The sequence below is a fragment of the Pelodiscus sinensis genome, chromosome 6 (genome assembly GCF_049634645.1).
Source record: "Pelodiscus sinensis isolate JC-2024 chromosome 6, ASM4963464v1, whole genome shotgun sequence".
Classification (NCBI taxonomy): Eukaryota; Metazoa; Chordata; order Testudines; family Trionychidae; genus Pelodiscus; species Pelodiscus sinensis.
In genome coordinates, this window is record NC_134716.1 from 9936494 (window position 1) to 9956683 (window position 20190).

Here is a 20190-nt window from a genome sequence, read left to right on the forward strand (position 1 = left end):
CCCTCAGCTGCAACTTCCTCACGGAACACGAGTGGGAACTACACGATCAGATCACCCACAAGCTGTTCCACCGATGGGGGTGACCACAGATAGATCTCTTTGTAACTTGGCAGAACTGCAAATGCCCCCAGTACTGCTTGCATGCGGGCATAGGACGCGGCTCCCTGGACAATGCCTTCCCACCCATTCCTCTCATTCCCAGAGTCCCCCAGAAGATATAGCTGGATGGGGCCCGAGTGATCTTGACAGCCCCAGTCTGGCCTCGACAGTATGGTTCCCATGTCTTTATCACCTGTCTCTATGACCTCCCTACCCAATTCCGAGCTACCCAGAACTGCTGTCCCAGAACCAGAGGTCAATACTTTGCCCCCAACCACAAATGCTGCACCTGACAGCATGGTACCTATCTGGTTCTCAGAAGCAGAGCAATAGTGCTCACAACAAGTGGAAATTGTTCTGCTGCATAGCAGGAGACAAACGACATGCAAGACTTAATTATACAAGTGGCACAGGTTTACAGAGTGGTGCACAAACAGGGCAGTTGAACCATTCAGAGCAACGCTCCACCAAGTACTGGAGTACATCTGAAACAACAAAATTTGTCAATTTCTTCACTCCGGGTGCACATGGCCACCATTATGGCCTTCACCCTCCCATTGATGGGTTCTCCATATTTGCACACCCCATCTCTAAAAGATTCTGGAAGTGTCTACAGAACCTTCACCCACCTCAAAAACCCATTCCTTCCACATGGGACTTAGAATTGGTCCTACACTCTCTCAGCCTTTGAACCAATGACAACCGCACCACTTACCTTTCTTACCATGAAAATGTTGTTCCTTCTGGCGATCACTTCTGCAAGGAGGGTCAGCAAACTTGCAGCTCTCACCTCCATAAGTGACCTTTCACAAGCACAAAGTCATCCTGCTGCCACACCCGTCCTTTTAACCCAAAGTGACCCCAGAATTCATATCAATGAACCGATAATCCTTCCCACTTTCTATCCAAAACAACATCGTTCCAGAGAAGAAGCCATATTACACACTTTGGATGTCAGAAGGGCAATTGCCTTTTATCTTGATAGGACTCAATCCTTTCGGTCTTCCCAGAGATTGCTGGTTTCCCTGCTCCAGAATAGGGCATTACCAATGAGTCCAAAGGCCCACTCTGCCAGAGCTATGGCGACATCAGCTGCTTTCCTAAAGGGATTCTCATTCCAGGAGATATGCAGAGCAGCGACATGGTCATCTAATCACACCTTCATAAAGCATTACACTATTCTACAATGCTCCACAACAGATACTGCAGTTGCCACTGCGGTCCTCTCCACAATTTGTAGCAATTAATCGAAGTCCACCATCCATCTCAATGGGCACTTCTACACAGTCACCAACAGTGGAGCACCCACATGAACATCACTCAAAGAAGAAAGAGAAGATACTCACTTTGTGCAGTAATGATTGTTCTTCGAGATGTGTATCCCTGTGAGTGTTCCACAACCCACCTTCCTCCCCACTTCTTCAGCAATAATAGCAGCCCACGAGGACGTCAAAGAAGAAACAGAGGGAAAAGCAGGCTCCACGTGCTACTCCAAAGGTGGTAATGCCACTCTCTGCTTGTGCATGCACAGCCTATCTGATACATGCTTGAAAGTCTCCGATCCGTGGCACTGTGACAAGCCTGACACCAACAGTAGAGCACCCATGGGGACACACATCTCAAAGAACAATCGTTACTGCATGAAGTGAACAGCTTCTTTCCTCTTTGGGGAAGTTGAGGGACTCATACTTCAATGATAATGAATCCTTGAAAGTCCTCAGCAGATAAGCATGCCATTAGCTTATGGCTGTGTGCTGAGAATATGCATGTGGGGGTGGTTCCATGGCTGCTTCTCCATCTGATTTGCTTGAGTAGCCTTCATAGTCTTACTATCCTCCCTCCACAGACATACAAGGACTATAGCAGAGGTCTCAAATTCCTGACCTATGGGCCATCTCTGGTTGGAGGTGTTGCACAGTCCAGCCTGGGAATCGCAGCGGGCTGGGCAGGGGCATCCATTCTTATCTTCCAATCCGTAGCAGCATTTACGACCAGGAACTTCAGGCCTCTTTGTATCGGCAGGCCCTTGAGCAGTTGCCCCCTTTGCTGTCCCCCATCTCCTCTCAGTGGGCCTGCCCCCAAATGAATCAATAAGAGGAATTAGACATTTGGAGAGAAAGTATTTTTGAAAAATGACTTTTTCTCAATGTATTAGCAGAAGAGAGTTGATTTGAAAATCTAAAAAGCTATGATCTAAGCTTCTTACCACAGTATTTCTTTACTTGTTTCTTTGCTTTAGTATTCTGTTTACAGAATCGACTAAGCAGCACTTAGAGCATCTAGTGTGGCAGTCAGAAAAATACCAAAATGCTGTGAACTCTCTTTTGCTTGAAGGTAAGGAAGTGTAAATTCCAATATACTGAACTGATATAAAAGAGTTGTATGTTAAACAGTACAACAGCCTAGAAATTAATCTGGAAAGTGCTTGAGGAAATATATGCAGATATTTGAGGATACATTTTCAAAATTGATATAAATGAATTTAGAATACAAGGAATGTGTGAGTACAGCTCCTATTTGCACACAAAAAAAGTATTCCTTGTGTCTAATTTGGGCTGTTTGATCATTTTCCCTTATATAAATCTTCTTATAAGGCTGCTGACTAGTTTGTCTTTTCACAGTCTTTTTACAAGCTCTGTTGAACCATCAATTTTTATTATAGACTAAGTTGTTCTCATCTTGAATTTAAAAAAAAATCTATATTAATAAATTCCTTAGTGGAATCATATTCATGGAGAGCTAAGTGATAAGTTTCCAGTGCTAAACACAAACATTAGGAAGTGGAATATGGAACCCAAAATAACTAAACTATACATTATTTTTGACCCCAGTAGTATATGTTAAGAAACAGCCCCAGAAGACTTCTGAGAGATATAGGATCATAGAATCTTAGAACTGGAAGGGACCGTGAGAGATCATCGAGTCCAGTACCCTGCCCAAGCTCCATCTAGACCATCCCTGATAGATGTCTGTCTAACCTGCTCTTAAATGTCTCCAGAGATGGAGATTCCACAACCTCCCTTGGCAATTTATTCCAGTGTTTAACCACCCTGACAGTTAGGAAGTTTTTCTTATATATGGAAAATAGTCTATTTACTATTTAGAGTTTTCAGATAATGATTATAATAGGTGCTTGTAATTATGAAAGGTAAATTCATAGATATTGAATAAATCCAGATTATTTGTAATCCAGGAAATGCAGATTTATACCAACAAACTGGATTTATAAGTATTGCTGGGAAATTTAACACAAAAAACAAGGTGAAAAAACATACTTCTTACAGCTATGTAAATGTTTATTAATTTGCTGTTTGATCCAGTGATGATACTGTATTAGAAAGATATACCAATGGATAAACATAATCTAAGTCATGAATATTTTGTTGTTATTTTGCTGTAAAAAATGTTCTTTTCTCAAGTTTCCATTCCATTAATATTTTATACTAGTTTTGTCTTTTTTTGTAGAGACTCAGATCATTGAACCTATATTTCAACATCATTCAGTTACAGAACTGAAAAAGTTACTGTCTGTCCAGGTGGAAGCTCCATTGTTTAGCCCATTAAAATCAGGCTGGTGGATTGATTCAGGACAAAATCTGGTAATACCAGATTCTTTGGAGCAACTAAGCACTGATTTGGGTAGTGAAAATATCCTGTTTCCTACTAAAGTGGAAGTATTCTCACAAATTAAAGAATTTCAGTTAGAAAGTAAGTATATTTGGTTTTGTTAAACAAGTTAAATGACAAGAATGACATGGAGATCTTCAAAAGAGGAATGAGGATCAATCATGCAGTTCAGTGACAGATGCTGGCATTATAGCAATTAACAAAGAAAACAGAAAAAAATTCATTCTCAAGAAAAAAAACTCAGAAAAGCATAAATTAGTCAGCTTTATTACTCTAACGTCTGATTAACAAAAAGTTACAACTGAGTTTCATGGATAACAGTATGTGTGCGCTTACATACTTAATTTGCAGTCACAGTTGCCATGATTTTACTTGCAAATTATGGTAGTTGCAAACCCATGTTAGTCATAACAAGTCTTTACTGTTTCTAATGAAATAGCTAACAGGAGAATTTTTGAAAAGCATATAATTTCAAAGTATTATTAATTAATAATATTAATTAATATATCTGTAATAGTGAATATGTTGATGCAGCAGATTCTTATATCATTCCAGCTTCCAGGATAAGTCAGTGGCACAGGACATGATGTAGTAGACTCAAATTCTATTATCGTGAAGATTCATCAGTATACAGTATTATGCGGGAGTTTATTCACTATGCAGATTTTCAGGGTTGTTTGTGAGCAACTCACATGGAGGAACACTACTACCTTATTATGACAGCTCTATAACACTGCAGACAGAAAACACCGCAGTGCATTTAGCTAAAGTATTGTTAACATGAATATATAAAGTAAGGCAAAGGGTTATGATATTGGTAAATTACAGCTCTAAAATTCATCAAATCATATTCATTTCCTTATATTAAAAATGTTTTCAATAAGTATAGTTACTCACGTTCATAATCAAATTCCTTGCTATTCCACACACAATTTATCATTATGGGGATTTTTAATATGAAGCTATTCCTATTCAATACAAGCATATGTAGTATATATTTTATTTCTCATGCATCCATATCCTTGCAGTGTCCCTTCAACTAGAGCATGTAATTGGTACAATAAATCCATCATGATACCAACTACACTTTTTGTTAGTCTCTGAGGTGCTGCAGAACTATTTGTTGTTTTTTAAGTTAGATCGTTCTTCTTTTTTTCCTACACAGCACTCACTGTTCTGTACGGAAGTGATAATTTATAGATTTCATTGCCCAATCCAGTTGATAGGAAATGGGGGTTCAGGAAATTCATAGGATTTTTTTTTTTAGGTCTTATAGCTCTTCCACTTGATGTGTGTGTTGAAGTGATTGTGTTATCCCCAGTATTTCTATACTTTTGCTGGAGCAGAAGCATGTCCTCTTCTGCACTCTTGATAAACATGACTTTAGTTTCTGTCTGACTCTTGAAATGACCAACATCTTGCAACAAAGACTTCTCTGTGGCAGGGATAGGCAAGACCAGCCCACATAGCCTTTGAATCTGGCCTGCAGCCTGCCTTACCAGGATCCTGAGACAGAAAGCAGCCCCAAGCCATTCAAAGTGGCTGACTGTTCCATGTGTGTCTCTATTCTGGGGGGGAGAGGCTTCAAACACTCTGTCCCTATCCCCATCACAATAGCAGCTAAGAGATTGTGCTCGGGTCAGGGGCAGCTTGTGAAGCCTCCCCCTCACTCCCTGTGCAGAGCCTCCTTCTGGCACCCTGCAAATCCTTCCCTCCTGCCCATTCCCTGCTCTAAGCCATCACCCCCTTCTGTCCCAGTTCACCACCCAAACACTCTGCACTCCCACCTTACAATTCCCTTCCAGACCCTGAACTCTCTCCTATACTCCTCTCCTAAGCCAGAATCCTCTCCTATTCCCTTCTGGACCCTGCTCCTCAATCCCCTGTACTAGGTCACAACCTCATCCTTCACCCAAACTCCCTCTCAGACCTCACACCCTTTCCTGCACCACAATCCCTTACCCCAGGCTCCTTTCTGCACCCAACCTCCATCCCAGATCCCACACCCACTGCATGGAAAATTGTGGCCCTTGACCAGTTACCAAAATCTTGGAGTGCCCCCTCCATCAAAAATTATTGCTCACCTCTTTACTTGTGTTATTTATTCTGGCCAGAACAGTAGATTCTACGAGGAGTAATCAAAATTGCAATGGAGAAAACTAATTTTATCTTTCAGAATGGCTTGAAGAGAAGAGCTCCCTTACTAACCAAGGACTACTTTCTGTCAGTGCACATCACTGGGACCAAATAACAAATTCTCATTTCTCACCTGAAAAGAAGACCCCATTCTCACCATTACGTTTGAAAGCTAATCCTCATATCAATGTATGTGATTCAAATGAATCTGTTGAACAACTAACAAGGCAGGACAAACAGGAAAGTGAAACAGAAGGACCAATGCATTTCTTATATCATGAAAAGAAAAGAAAAGATTTATCTGACTCACTTAATTGTAAAGAAGTATTTTTTAACTCGAACAGCTCAAGAAAAAGCCAGAAAACGTCACCATTTGAACAGTCTAGACAATGTCATGATGATTCTGACCTGAGCAGTTTTATCATGCTGAGATCGAAACAGGTTTTCATCCAAAATGAGGAAAAAAATAATGTGGATAGGCAGAAAGAGGGTGAGTCATTCTGTCCTATAATTTTAAGTCTAATTCTGCTCTCATTCTTTGCTATAAATCAAGTATAACTCCATTTATAATAATTCCTTACATGACCCATTTACTTCAGTGGGTCCCGTATTTCATCCATGGTATTTACTTTCTATTCTTTTTAGTAGTTTTTTTAGACTGTGTACATTAAAGTTTGGTTCCACTTTGAGAAGAAGATGTAAAATGGTACCCTCTTACTCAGACTGTCTGCTCCACTTGCATGTTTTGAATCAAATCTGCTGATTTTTGTGAGTTTCTGCTGCTTACGACTCGTTAGCCCTGCAGAGTCAGCACAGTTAAGAGGAAGCTACATTGTATTTCTTCTTATCTGGCAGAACCATTCTAAGTAGTTACACCATGCAAGCCCAATGAGGCAATGAAGCTGAATAGTTGTCTGTGAAGACAGAACATGTTTTGAAAAATATTTAATCACTGCTGATGTATGGGAAGGAAACCTAGCTTACAGACTGAGTATGCAGGACTGGAACATAGAAAAAATATATTTACTTATAAATTGACCACCTTTCCTACAGAAATAATTGAAAGATGATGAAATGTTAAGTTGGCTACTTTCCAGAGTAGAATCACAGTAATAAATAAAATATTGCAGGCGCAGATCCTGGTTAGCAAAGCTTCAACACTAATTATGTACCTGTGTATGTATGAGTTATATATCCTTTGGAAGAGAAGTTTGTAGTATAAACATTGTTGCAGCACTAATTTTAATAGCACGAAGTAGTGCTATGATAACAGATTAATAAGGATTTTAATTGTATCCTTGAAAAAAGCAATTATTTGCAAGACATTTGAATAAACATTTAAAAATAAAACCATTTATTACTGCTTTATATTGATACACACGCAGATCTTGAGAAATTGATAATCCCTCTTCTAGAAGTACCGACTCAAGATATGTGAACTGTGGTCTTATGTTACCATCTAGTGAACTCTAACTAGAACTGCATCTCTGAGTGGTACTATGGATAGAGACTTAGTTAAATATAGTGTAAACAAGTAAACTTCTCTAGTCTGACACTTTCTAGTCCAGCAACATCCATGATTTGACATGATTTTAGTGTGCCAGATGTCCACTTATGGGTGTGGCCAAGTTTCCTGAGGTTCCATAAAGTTTGTTTACAACCACCAGTCCTCGCTCTCAGTGTTCTGTGCTGATATTTAGCTCTAATTTACATAACTGAATAGTTCAGTAAGCAGTAGAAGTGTTGGTAATGCTACTAGATAATATTGACCTCCCATGGTTCAGCAAATTCTGTGGTTCAGTGCCAGACTAGAGATGTTCAACCTGTAAATCTATATAGATATCCTCAAGTGTTGTATGTTAGTAATGATAAATGATAAATGTTTAGTCTATCAAATCATAGGCAGATGTCAATTCCTTCTACAGTACGATTCCAAATTTAACTGAAGGCCTACCTGTCTCCTAATAAGTTAGTTTGCCATGCTGTGGGGGCTGATAGCTCCAAATGTGATCAGCAACAGCTGGAGGGAAGCTGCTGCCTGCTCCTCCTTTTGCAAGGGGAACAGAGATGCTGCGGGACCCTTATGAGAGCTTGTGACTCTTTATTTGTATGGGGGAAGGAGGGACAAAAAACATAGCAGGGCTAGATGCTGAGGGGTAGTTACAAGTAAAGATGGGCAGATTGCATTTGCTCCTTGAATATGTCATCCCTAGTATGTTTTTGCCTGTAGATTTGTGCTAGCCAGACAGCTGATGGAGCCAGAGGATTGTGCACTGTAATGAAAAATGTCCTAATGCAGCTAAATTTGATCTAAGCTTTCAGGGTAGACCAGGCCTTAGTCCAATTGAATTCCTGCCCTCAGATGCTCTTCTACCTAGCAGTTTCCCTGCCTTAATTCTCAAGTAGGAATCTCCCTTTAAACAAACACTAGACAGCTCCCACCAGCATCTACATTTTGCCAGGATGTGGATATCCATCAAAGAGGGCAGGTAGCTGATTCCATTCTCATCTGGCAGTACCCACCAACAAACATAATCAGACCAATGTATTGTGTCTGCAGCCAGGAAGTGTGGAAACTTGGAGGAAATAAAGAAGAAATATTTTCACTTTCTTTTTCCAAAGTAAAAAACACAATTATTGTTCTGTGGCACAAGGAGCCTCCGGAATTTGAAATGTTTAGTGAGTAAAGCAGTGGTGGGCAACCTGCGGCCCAAGGGCCGCATGTGACTCATTGGAGATCTATGTGTGGCCCAAGAGACGTTTTGTTTATTATTGCCCATTCACAGGAGTAGCCAGATTCTGCTGGTTTTCGTCCATGTAGTTTTTTTTCTCCTGGTATTACAAAAGTGGCATGCACATAAAGCAAGGGCATGTGAAGTGAGGTGTGTTCTGATTGCACACAACTTTGTGAGAGCTGTGTACTCCCTCTGCGTCCAATCAAAGTGCTGCTAGAGTTCATTTGGCACACCCTGCAAATTCTAGGTATGCAAGCACTGTTAGCAAAACTATGCTATCCTGGGAGATCTTCTTGGTTACAACAATATAGTGGCCCACTGAAATGAAGGAGGGCCGCTCGTGTAGCCCACTCGCTAGCCTAGGCTGCCTTTCTCTGGCTATAGGAATGTATTAGAAAATGTACTTATTTTGTGGGCTTGTCTTGTGATAATTTTGTATAATCTATGTTTTACATTTTAGCGCCAGAAATTAAAGACTGTTCAGAAGTTGTCAAACAAACTGTTTGTAAGACTATATTGACAGAGAAAACAGAACAGGAGAATCAAGGCACCATTTCAGTCAAAATTCAAGCATCGGGTATAGAATTTTGTTTTGAATGGTCTGTTTGTTTTTGCAATATTGCAATTATACATTAAGTAATATCTATCCATACAAAAACATTTTATTCTCTCCTGTCTAAGGCTCTTACCCTGCAAAAATTCAGTATGGGTGAACCCTTATGCCCATGCAGACTATCATGTAACAGTCCTTATATTTCACCATGATAGTATCATATGTGAAAGAATTAAAAGAGTTTTTCAGTCAAATATAAGCTACATCCAATATTAAAAACTTAAAGACAAATAAAACATTTTTACCAATTATGAAATAATAATACATTGTAATATCTTACTGGAAGCATTAAGCACTTTAAAAAGAAAATGATTGATCAATAAATGAATGAATGAATTAAATTATACTGAATACCAAAACCAATATAGTTTCTGATCTATCCTCACAAAGAATGTAGAATTGGAGATTATGAGAATGAGCAAGTAGTGCATCTTCAAAGTACTTTATAAATATTAACTAATTTTAATACTAACTAATCTGCCTCTTGGAAGGTGGATTAATTAATCCGACAAGAGAGCTGTCTCCTGTCAGCTGAGAGCATCTTCATTAAAATGCTACAGTGGTACAGCTGCATCAGTGCACAGTTTTGAGTGTAGGCCTACCCTTAGAAGGGTTTACAAAACAGCCATCCAAGAGTTATTAAAAATAACAAATATGAAGAAAATTAAATTCATGTTGCAGATTTCTTGAAGAAAATGATGCTTTTGGTTTTACAGGACATTTGAGTACATTTATCTCTAATAGTAGCATATTTAACCAAATCATGTTATCTTTTGTGTTTGTTTGTATTAACCAGAAAGCCAATGCCAGGCATATCGTCTGTTAGAAGCAACAGCCACTCCAGTTCTAAAAGAATTGGTGCATCTTGGCATACTTGCTGCAGTGAATTGGAGATTTGCCTCTGTTAAATTTGATCACACTAGATTTTTCTTAAAGCAGCAGGAAAAAAAGATCTGTGATATTTTTAAACAAGGTAAAATGCATTGTATTCTTCATCCATAATATTGATGTGATTTCATTTGTAACATAATGTTCAATAAGTTTGGCAAATTATTCACTAACTTTCAAGCATTTCCCTTCTTAAAGGCTGATGGTAACAGACTTGCTATTATGTTTCCAAAATGTCTCCATTCATACAGTCCGTGTTAGGCTTGTTATTTTTAGTAATTTGAATATTAGAATGCAAAAAAGTATTCAAGTCCAAATCTAAATTTCAAATGCTTTAGAAATGTTGGTCTTCATTAAATATACATTATAGGCAATGTTTAAATGATATTCCCACATATATAATTTCAGAGAAAAGCACCAGTTAATTGTGTTGTCCTTTTCTTTGTGGTCAGTGGCAATTTCTTATACAATGCTAATACACTGATATTAATAAAAATCTTGTGCAGTAGCCTGTTATAATACAGTAAAACTGTATACAATCTCATCTACATTACAGAATTATACTGCTATAACTACATTGTTCAGGGATATGAAAAATCTGCACCCTTAAGCAACAGTTTTACTGACATAACTGCCTATATAGACAGCGCTATGAAAGTAGGAAAACTTCTCCCACTGACATAGCTACTGCCTCTCTGGGAGGTGGATTAATTACACCTTCTGTCAGCTTAGAGCATGGGCTTCCAAACGAGGGCATGAAGAAATTCTGACTGAAGTATGTTTAAAAGAATCCTGTCAGTGGGTGCTGATAAAAAGGTCTTCCTGAGACATTAATGTGTTTGCTTCCCTGACCAGCCCAATTATCAAGCAATGAAAATGAAGATCCATTTTTACACATAAAGTAATGAAATCTACATATAGGAAAGGAGACAGCATAGTGACTAAACCCAGCAGGAGAGAGAAGTTTGGTTGGAGTGTTACATTTCAAAGGACACACTGCAAAATTCTAGGAAAGATTCACACTACAAACACTGTATTGGCGCAGCTGCACCAAGGAAGCTGTAACCACTGTAGTACTTTGATGAAGATGCTCTAAGCTGATGGGAGAAAGTTCTCCCATTGGCGTAATTCCTTTCTGCCAGAAGTGGTAGCTATCTACATGGGGGTATAAAGGTCAGTACAACTATATCACTGTCGTGTGGATTTTTCAGTGAGGGTATGTCTAAACTACAGAGTTAGTTCGAACTAACGGACGTTAGTTCGAACTAACTTTAATAGGCGCTACACTAGCGCTCCGCTAGTTCGAACTTAATTGTATTATTTCTGGAATCTGGATATTTACTATACCTAGACCAAGAAATTTGGGCCTTGGCAAAAAATGATAGAGTAACCCTGGTTCAAGATTTAATACAACATTTCTTTGAAAAATTCAAGTTCAGGCTATCATTGTATTAAAGTTATTTACTGATTATCAGAGGATGGAGTCTGATTTCTTAGGACCTGCTTTTGAAGTAGTCAGTTGCATACTGAAAAATGGTTAGACCTTTCTATATAGAAGCATGATGTTATCAAGAAATTTAGTAATCTGTCTCTATGTGCTATATATGCTTTAACTGGACTAGTAAAGAAGAGCTCAAAGAATAAAAATGAACAGGTAGACAAAATTTCTGTTTTCCTCCATATACATTCAGTGTTTTCCTTGATGAGATCCTCAGCAAAGCTACGTTAATATTTATATATAAATATATATAAATTTAGGAGACTAATTGCAGGAGACTAATGTTCTGAGATGCCAGGATCCTTTATGTGAGTTCATGCATGCAATATACCTTCTGAAGTTTCTATGCAAACCACATATATAATTATTAAATATATATAACTTTAAATATAAAACTTCTTATTTTCTTTGTATAGGCAAAAATAGTGAGAAAGAAATAATGATATTCAAACATGCTGCTCTGGTGCATCTCTTGGTGACAATTCGAGACCTCCTATTAATGTGTAGCTTGGATACAGCATTAGGTTAGTTTTTAACAATAAAAATGTTTTCTTTTTATTATCATGGTATGCATGTATCCAAAATTCCATTGGATGGCAATCAATATATCATGAAATTCTACACTCCATCTCTCATATTGTGTAATTTTTGATATAACTAAACATTTATAATGCCTTAACTCACTGCTTTCTAAGCATTGCTTCCTATTCATTTCTACATACCCATTAAATGCCATTTCAGTGCAGATAGTATTTCTTTACCATGAATACCTGACACAAAGTTAATACTACTGTTTATGGCAATGCACAGACAGGTGAAGAAATTTCTCTGGGACTTGCGCCCGCTTACATCATATCTGGATTTTGCTCAATCTTCCTGAGCACTGAATTTTTCATGTGAATTTTTGAGTTAGAGGAAAACATATAAAAACGATATATCGGCAGACAACTCCCTTTTGACTTTTTGAGACTTTGGGTATTGTTTATTATGCTGTGTGTTTGGAATAATTTATACCTAAGAAATTAGTTTACTATTTCCTCCCTTCAGTCTAAGCCTTCATCTACACTACAGCTGGATCCAGACTCTGAGATCGATCCAGTGGCACTTGAGTTAGTGGTTCTATTTAAGACCTGCCAAATTAACTACAGATCCCTCTCCCATCAACCCTGACCCCAGATGAAAAGAGTAAGGGAAATCTACAGGAGAATTTCTCCCATTGACTCCTCGCGGTGCAGACCCCACGATACCTTGATTTAAAGTTTGTCGACTCCAACTACATTATTCATGTGGCTGGAGTTGCTTAGTTTAAGTCAATTTATTGTTGTAGTGTAGATGCAACCTAAAATACAGAGAGTGGGGTGGATTCAAGCACAGATATGAAATATTATTTAGCACGTTTGAATCCTCTGTAAAGCTACACCCAATACTAAAGGCTGAACTGTACCCTTTAAACACAGAGGCTGTGTCTACACTACACCGCTTTTCCGGAAAAGGGATGCAGATGAGACAAGTCGGAATTGCAAATGAAGCAGGGGATTTAAATATCCCCCGCTTCATTTGTATAAACATGGCTGCCGCTTTTTTCTGGCTCGGGGCTTTGCGGAGAAAAGCGCCAGTCTAGATGGGATCTTTCGGAAAATAACCCTTTTCTGAAAGATCCCTTATTCCTGATTTTAAGAGGAATAAGGTATCTTTCGGAAAAGGGTTTATTTTCCGAAAGATCCCTTCTAGACTGGCGCTTTTCTCCAGCAAAGCCCCGAGCCAGAAAAAAGCGGCAGCCATGTTTATACAAATGAAGCGGGGGATATTTAAATCCCCCGCTTCATTTGCAATTCCAACTTGTCTCATCTGCATCCCTTTTCCAGAAAAGGGGTGCAGTGTAGACACAGCCAGAGATTATTCCATATTTAGTAATATGTAGATAAGGATCAAGACATAATAGTTCATCTGCTCCTTATTTCACACCTGAAGTCAATCTCCTGTTTGTGTCACATTCATTTCTTATCTACTTATTGTAATTTCACACACAGATTTATCAAAATTTAAAGCATACATGGTTTCTATTATGAAAAATGTATACTCTACAAAACTATGACTTCATGTGGACATAATAGCAGGAGCAGATTAACTTAAAAAGTGAGTGTGTCTTCACTGAAATGTCTCTGGTAATAAATGATGGGGAAGAGGAATGCAGAAATTAGAATATAGAAACAAAATTATTTCTACTCAAAATGTTTTTTTAAGATTTCTGTGAGGTGTCAGCATTGTTAAAAATGAGTGTCAAAAGAAATCTGAAAATTGATCTAAACCCAGAAATACTATGGCTGTGTCTACACTGGGCCACTTATTCCGGAAAATCAGCCACTTTTCCGGAATAAGCTGCGAGCTGTCTACACTGGCCCTTGAATTTCCGGAAAAGCAACGATGCTCTACTGTACAAAATCAGCCGCTATTCTGGAAAAACTATCCTGCTCCCGCTCGGGCATAAGTCCTTATTCCGGAACACTGTTCCGGAAAAGGGCCAGTGTAGACAGCCCAGTAGTCTTTTCCGGAAAAGCGCGTCTACATTGGCCACAGACGCTTTTCCGGAAAAAGGGTTTTTCCGGAAATGCAGCCTGTCAATGTAGATGCTCTTTTTCCGGAAATACTTATAACGAAAACTATTCTGTTTTAAGCATTTCCGGAAATTCATGCCAGTGTAGACACAGCCCATATGTCTCCACCAGTCAGGCTGCGGTAGAATTCAGCACGTAAATAAGACGAAACTAATCATATAGGCTATGTCTATACTATGAGTTTTGCCGGAAGAGGCAATGCAAATGAAGCACGGATTAGCATTTTCTTGCACTTCATTTTCATACTCTCTTCCGATCTTTTTTTTCACTAGGGGTTTTTGCGCAAAAACATCAATAGAGAGTATTCAAATGAAGCACGAGAAAATGCTAATCTGTGCTTCATTTGCATTGCCTCTTCCGGCAAAACTCGTAGTGTAGATGTAGCCATATACTGTGGCAGAGTCAGGCCAGAGAGCTGCTGCAGAGGGGGGACAAGGCAGCCCAAAAAGGGTGAAGACCTGTAAAGAGAAGCAGAGGGCTGCAGGACAATTAGATTCAGCTGGGAGGAAGCTGGCTCAGACAGATTGGGGCCAGCTGACTCCTCTGTTGGCTGGCTGAAGGCCTTTAAAAGCCTCAGAAGTTGGAAGGGGGGACTGAGGATGGAAGAGAGATGAAGGAGAGACAGAGAGCCAAAGGTTAGAGACCAATTCATACCAACATTAGAACAGAAACAGCCAGCCAGGCAGGGAGTCCCAGGTAGCATGGCCAGGCTCTCTAACACAGAGACGTGCTGAAAACTCCAACCCTTGGGATTGGCAGCAAGAGGCTGGCCCCGGAGGTGGCCTGGGTGAGAGGGGCCATTGCCACAATACTGATATATTTTATTTATAACACTCAATTTCTTGGCCTGCTTTAGGCTCACTGTTAATAAACAGTATGCATCACACAGGGATGTTACGGGTAGTAGAAATATCTGAAATAATATGAACCAACTAGAAGGGACTTAGATAAGTCACATTTATCTCATAAGATCACTTTAAAAATAATTTCAAAAGATTAAACTTTGGAAAATGTGGCATAAGAAAAATCCTGATTTAGCTGGAAGCTTCTTGGCTGGCTTAGTATAACAGCTCAATTTTCTGGTATCTGAATTTTCAGAATGCTACTTCTGATTTTAGGTTTATTTATATGACAACTGTTTCCAAAGTCTGGTTAATGGGAGTATTCTGCACATATTTCTGTCTATGGCTAAATGTTCAGCTTTCCTTTGCAAGTTGCCTTCACATGTAGCTAAAGTAAATGTGCAGAGTAAATAGAGATCTTGACAATTTTCTTTCTCTTTTTGCCAATTTTCTTTCTCTTTTTGGAATGTCAGATTTAAATAATTATATCATGCTTTGTTTTTTAAACAGGATATTTATCCAAGGCAAAGGATATCTACACAAACATCTTAGGTTCTTCTTTGGATACTATTTGGAGGCAACTGACGATTGTACAGTGTAGCAGCCAGAAAAAGCATGAAACCAGCCCCAAAATAACAGAACTTCACTGTCAGATGTTAAAGTGGGTGCAGAGTAATACAGAAGAACAGAATCATAAGGTTAACAATTTAAGCAAGTTCTTTAAACAAACAAAACTACTTTAGAACAATACTTATAAAACCACTTTATTTAAATAAGAGTGGGCTTACGATAGGAAATTTTATATTTGACTCTCAAGTTAAGAATAGTTATGAGTAAAGGATAGTGTGAAGCTACACCACCTCAAGAATAGCCCAGAGAATTCTCTGCAGGCTCCCCACTTGCTCCAATGGTGGAGTAATCTACCCAAGCCTGTTACTAGGCACAGATTTTTCCTCCTGTGCCAACTCAGCTATGCTAGCTGGTATCTTTGCAATGGTGGGGGGCAGAGCCAAGGTGTTAATTACTGTGCACATCTACCTGTGTACAAGTTCTTCAATTAAATATGGGCATGCAATTAGTCATTTAATTGTACTGAAACTGCAGTTGCTCCAATAGGAAACAAGGACCCCACATGAACCCAAATAGTTTTGTTCCTGCATTAAGCACACATCATTCTTTTGCTATCTTGCATCATATGTTGAAAATTACCATATGACTTTGGGACTAGGACTTTAGTGTCCAATCTCAGTCTCTGTCTGAAGAACACATAGGGGTGTGATTTGGAGTACAACATTGTTTCTTCTTCGAGAGATATCTCAGAGATTTTTAGAGCAGTATCCTCAAGGGCCATACATGAGTGGTGCCTGGCTCACATGCTGCTAGTGCCTCAATGTTCATGGCTCGTCTCCTCAGTTCCTTCTCTAGTGTCCCCTGCCCTGTCCCTCAAAGAAAAATTTTCTTTCTTCATGGCTTATCTTAATTTTAGCTAGATGGTTCCTCTCCTACTCCAGATAAGTTTACATTAACCCTAGTTTGTTCTTCGCCCTAAAAGAAAAACCTCATACCTTTCCCTGTTACTTAGATAGATAGTATGCCTTGTTCACCAGGTTTTAAAAGATGTGCTACATGCAAGAATGCTGTTCCCATTTCAGATGGCCACTTGCAATGCGTCTGCTGTTTGGGGGAAACCCACATTCCCCATATATGTGCCGCCCACTGTAGCAAGCTAAAAGCTAGGCCTGAAAGGACTTGAGGCTAAAACTTCTTATTAAGGAGAAGTCTCTATGTCTTGCCTCAACGGCCTTGCATCCTCCATGGGCCATTCTATGCCTCAGTCCCCCAAAGAAAAAATGATGGCAAAAAAGCACTTGTCTCCTCACCTCAGAGATGTGCCACAAGATGGTCTCTGAGCATATTGGTACTGGTCACACTGTGCCTTAGCACCTGTGATGCTCCGGGCATCCAGCACTACTTGCACCACAAGAGCTCCCAGTGCACACTACTTTGGTGCCAGAGCAAATGGTTTAAAGTTGCCTGCCTCTTTACCATAGCACTGGCTGACTCTGACAATGCACCTGCACTATTACCTGATCTGGTACCAATCGTCACCTCAGTACCAATTGCCGACCCTCCTGCCACGCTGATGGCTCGACCATCCTTAGTAGCACCAGATAAGCCTACCACACTGTTGGCAATTGTGGTGCAGCATACACTAGTACTGTCCCCGTCAGAACCACAGTTCTCTTACCACAAGGACCTTCGCATACTGTTGATGCTCAGTTTTCTGCTCCTCAGTACCGATGTCTCCTCAGGAACACCAGCACTGTACCTGTGCTGTTTTATCTTCAGTCTCATTTTCAAGTGAGGATGAGGAAAACATGGAGGGAGTCCTCTCACCACAATACTCCACTCCATTTGATACACCTCGGCACCTACTCAGTCAAGATAATCTTATGCCACAGACTTTCCACCATGCTATGGCCACCGTTGGATTGGACCACCTGTGCCTTATATTGTCCACTGGCAATAATGGAGTACCCCACTACAGGCATCCCGCCACCAGACACCAACCTAGTGCAGTGTGGAGCAAGTCCCCAATACAAAGCTATGAGTCCACAGCCACAGAGGTGCATGAGTAACTGGTTCCCCCACAAACAGAACCAATGGCACCTCACTAGAGAGAACACCAATTGGTCATTTTCACCCTATGAAGCCATCCTGCCACCACCTCTCATGGGAGAGGACCACAGATTTTCAAGACTTCTTTAAGAGAGTAGCGGCAGAGCTCAACGTTCTTCAAGTAATGGCCCCGTGGGTGCTCCACTGTAGGTGCTGAGCTTGCCCTGGCGTCGTAGGATGGAGATCTTTCAAAGCCATAGTTAGCCCAACTGTGCATGTGTGGGGGCGTCTCGCAGCATTCGCGCTCTCCCGCACTGCGCAATCCAGTTCTAACCAATTCCTCTCAACCACCTCAGGCTGCAGACAGAGCGAACTTCTCTCTCTCTCATTGACAGCAATTTGTGAGACAAAATCCATTTTCTTTCTCTAGTTATACCTCTTCTTGCTTCTTCCTCTGTTACTCTGGACCCATTTTACTTACCTCCCAGTTTAAAAAAAAAAGAGAAAAAATAATTAAAGTCCTCCTTTTCCCCCTTTTCTATCGTTATTGTTGTTTCTCTCACTGTATACAGTTCACACTCGTTCTTACATCTTCAATAAATAAATAAATATGCCTGGATCCCCAGGATTCAAAAAATGCTCCATCTGCCACGATGCCAAGGCTGCCTCAAATGGCCATATATCCATTGCCTCGGTGAGGGCTGTGTACCACAGAAGTGCGTACATTGCTCTAAACTCACAGCTAGAGCCCGCCGTGATAGAGAAATGAGGCTCCATATGATCCTCTTTGACAAGACGCTCCAGCCTGAAGGATCAGCCTCTCCTCCTCAAGCCACCCAGCAATCTCAAAAGAGAAGAGCCTCCTCACCGACTACGGCACCACCGCAAAAATCTAAGTCCTCTCCCGCTAGATCACGGCCCTTAACTTCCCATGGCAGGATTAGTACGGGGTCCAAGCCAGGCACTTCACGATCCTTGTACTATCACCATGACTACTGTAGGGATTATTCGCCTCACAACTGCCATCACTATTATTCGTCCAGATCTCCACCAAGATCTACTGCGGGCTATTCTTCATTGAGACACTCTTCTCTTTTGGCTCCCCCATTCCTGGATCAAGAGCCACTGCCGCCCCAACCTCCCCTTCCTGATCATGAAGAGGAGCGATTCATGACAAGGGAAGCACAGCCACCCGAGGTGTCTCCCACAGACCAGTCCTCCTCACCAGATGAGGCAGTTATCCCCGGGGATGTCTCCCCCCCGGATGACCTAAGGCAGTTCCAGGATCTCTTCAAAAGAGTGGCGGTTTCCCAGGAGATACAACTAATACAAATAAAGAAGCAACATTGTCTCCTTAAGAACCTTCAGACCAACCAGAGTGTTAAGCTGGCTATAGCTTTAGATGAGGCCATACTCGAGGTTGCCAATGAACTCTGACAAACCCCAGCATCTGCCCTCCCTACTAATAAACGGGCAGACAAAAAGTACTTCGTGCCCCCTTAAAAGGTCTGAATTTTTATTCACTCACCCTTGGCCAAACTCCCTTGTAGTCGACGCAGTGCACCAAAGAGGAAAAGTGCCTCAATGCAAGAACAACACAGCAGACAGAGAGTCCAAGAGACTTGATTTATTTGGGAGAAAAGTTTACACATCTTCAACCCTGCTCCTCAGAATAGCCAATTATCTAGCGCATTTATCAAACCATAACTTTGATAATTACTCCAAACTGACGGCTCTGATGGAGGCACTCCCGGAATCCAAAAGACCACTGCTAAAGTCCATCGTACAAGAGGGCTATGCATCCACACGGGTCAGCTTGCAAATCTCCATGGATGTGGCAGACACTGCAGCTCGCACCACAGCTATGGCTGTAGTTATGAGGAGGGCTTCCTTTCTTCGATCTGCAGGAGTCCCCAGGGAGCTGCATTTGAGAAAGACAAACTATATGGAGAAAAGACGGATACAGTCTTCCACTCCAGTAAAGAATCTAGGACAATCCTTCGATCTTTGGGAATGTACACCATATAGAAGGAGGCGCTATACACCCTTTCAAAGGTGCTATGACTACTTGCACTCCAGGCAGCCACGACAACACCAACACTGCCCTTTTACCAACCACGCCAACACCACAGACTTCTGAGACGTCGTAACCTCAATAATCATTCAGGGTATGTCTACACTACAGCTAATTCGAACTAATGCATCCAGACTAAAAAACTAGTTCGAATTAGCGTTTTGCTAATTCGAACTAGCATGTCCACATTGAGTGGACCCTGAACTGGGGTTAAGGATGGCCGGAAGCAATGCCAGCAGGGCATCAGAGTAGGACTTAGAGCGTGGAGCTGCTGTCTCAGGCTAGCCGAGGGCTGTGCTTAAATGGACCCGATCCCCACCCCGGACAGACAGTTCTCAGGGGTGCCCCGCTTGCAAAGCAGTCCTGGCTTGGATTGCCCGGAGTACCCACACTGGGCACATCACATCACTCGGCCATCAGACCGGCTGCACTTGCCGCAGGCTG

At 40.7% G+C, this 20190-nt stretch overlaps 1 protein-coding gene across 1 annotated transcript in view; it reads left to right on the top strand.

Annotated features, from left to right (window-relative positions):
* SHOC1 (shortage in chiasmata 1) overlaps positions 1–20190 on the top strand; it is a 109089-nt gene that overhangs the window by 48591 nt on the left and 40308 nt on the right. The window contains exons 11-17 of the mRNA XM_075931425.1: positions 2339–2433; positions 3565–3807; positions 5903–6352; positions 9058–9174; positions 10007–10183; positions 12013–12120; positions 15564–15751. Coding sequence (XP_075787540.1) covers positions 2339–2433; positions 3565–3807; positions 5903–6352; positions 9058–9174; positions 10007–10183; positions 12013–12120; positions 15564–15751 — 1378 coding nt within the window. The remainder of the gene's footprint in view (positions 1–2338; positions 2434–3564; positions 3808–5902; positions 6353–9057; positions 9175–10006; positions 10184–12012; positions 12121–15563; positions 15752–20190) is intronic.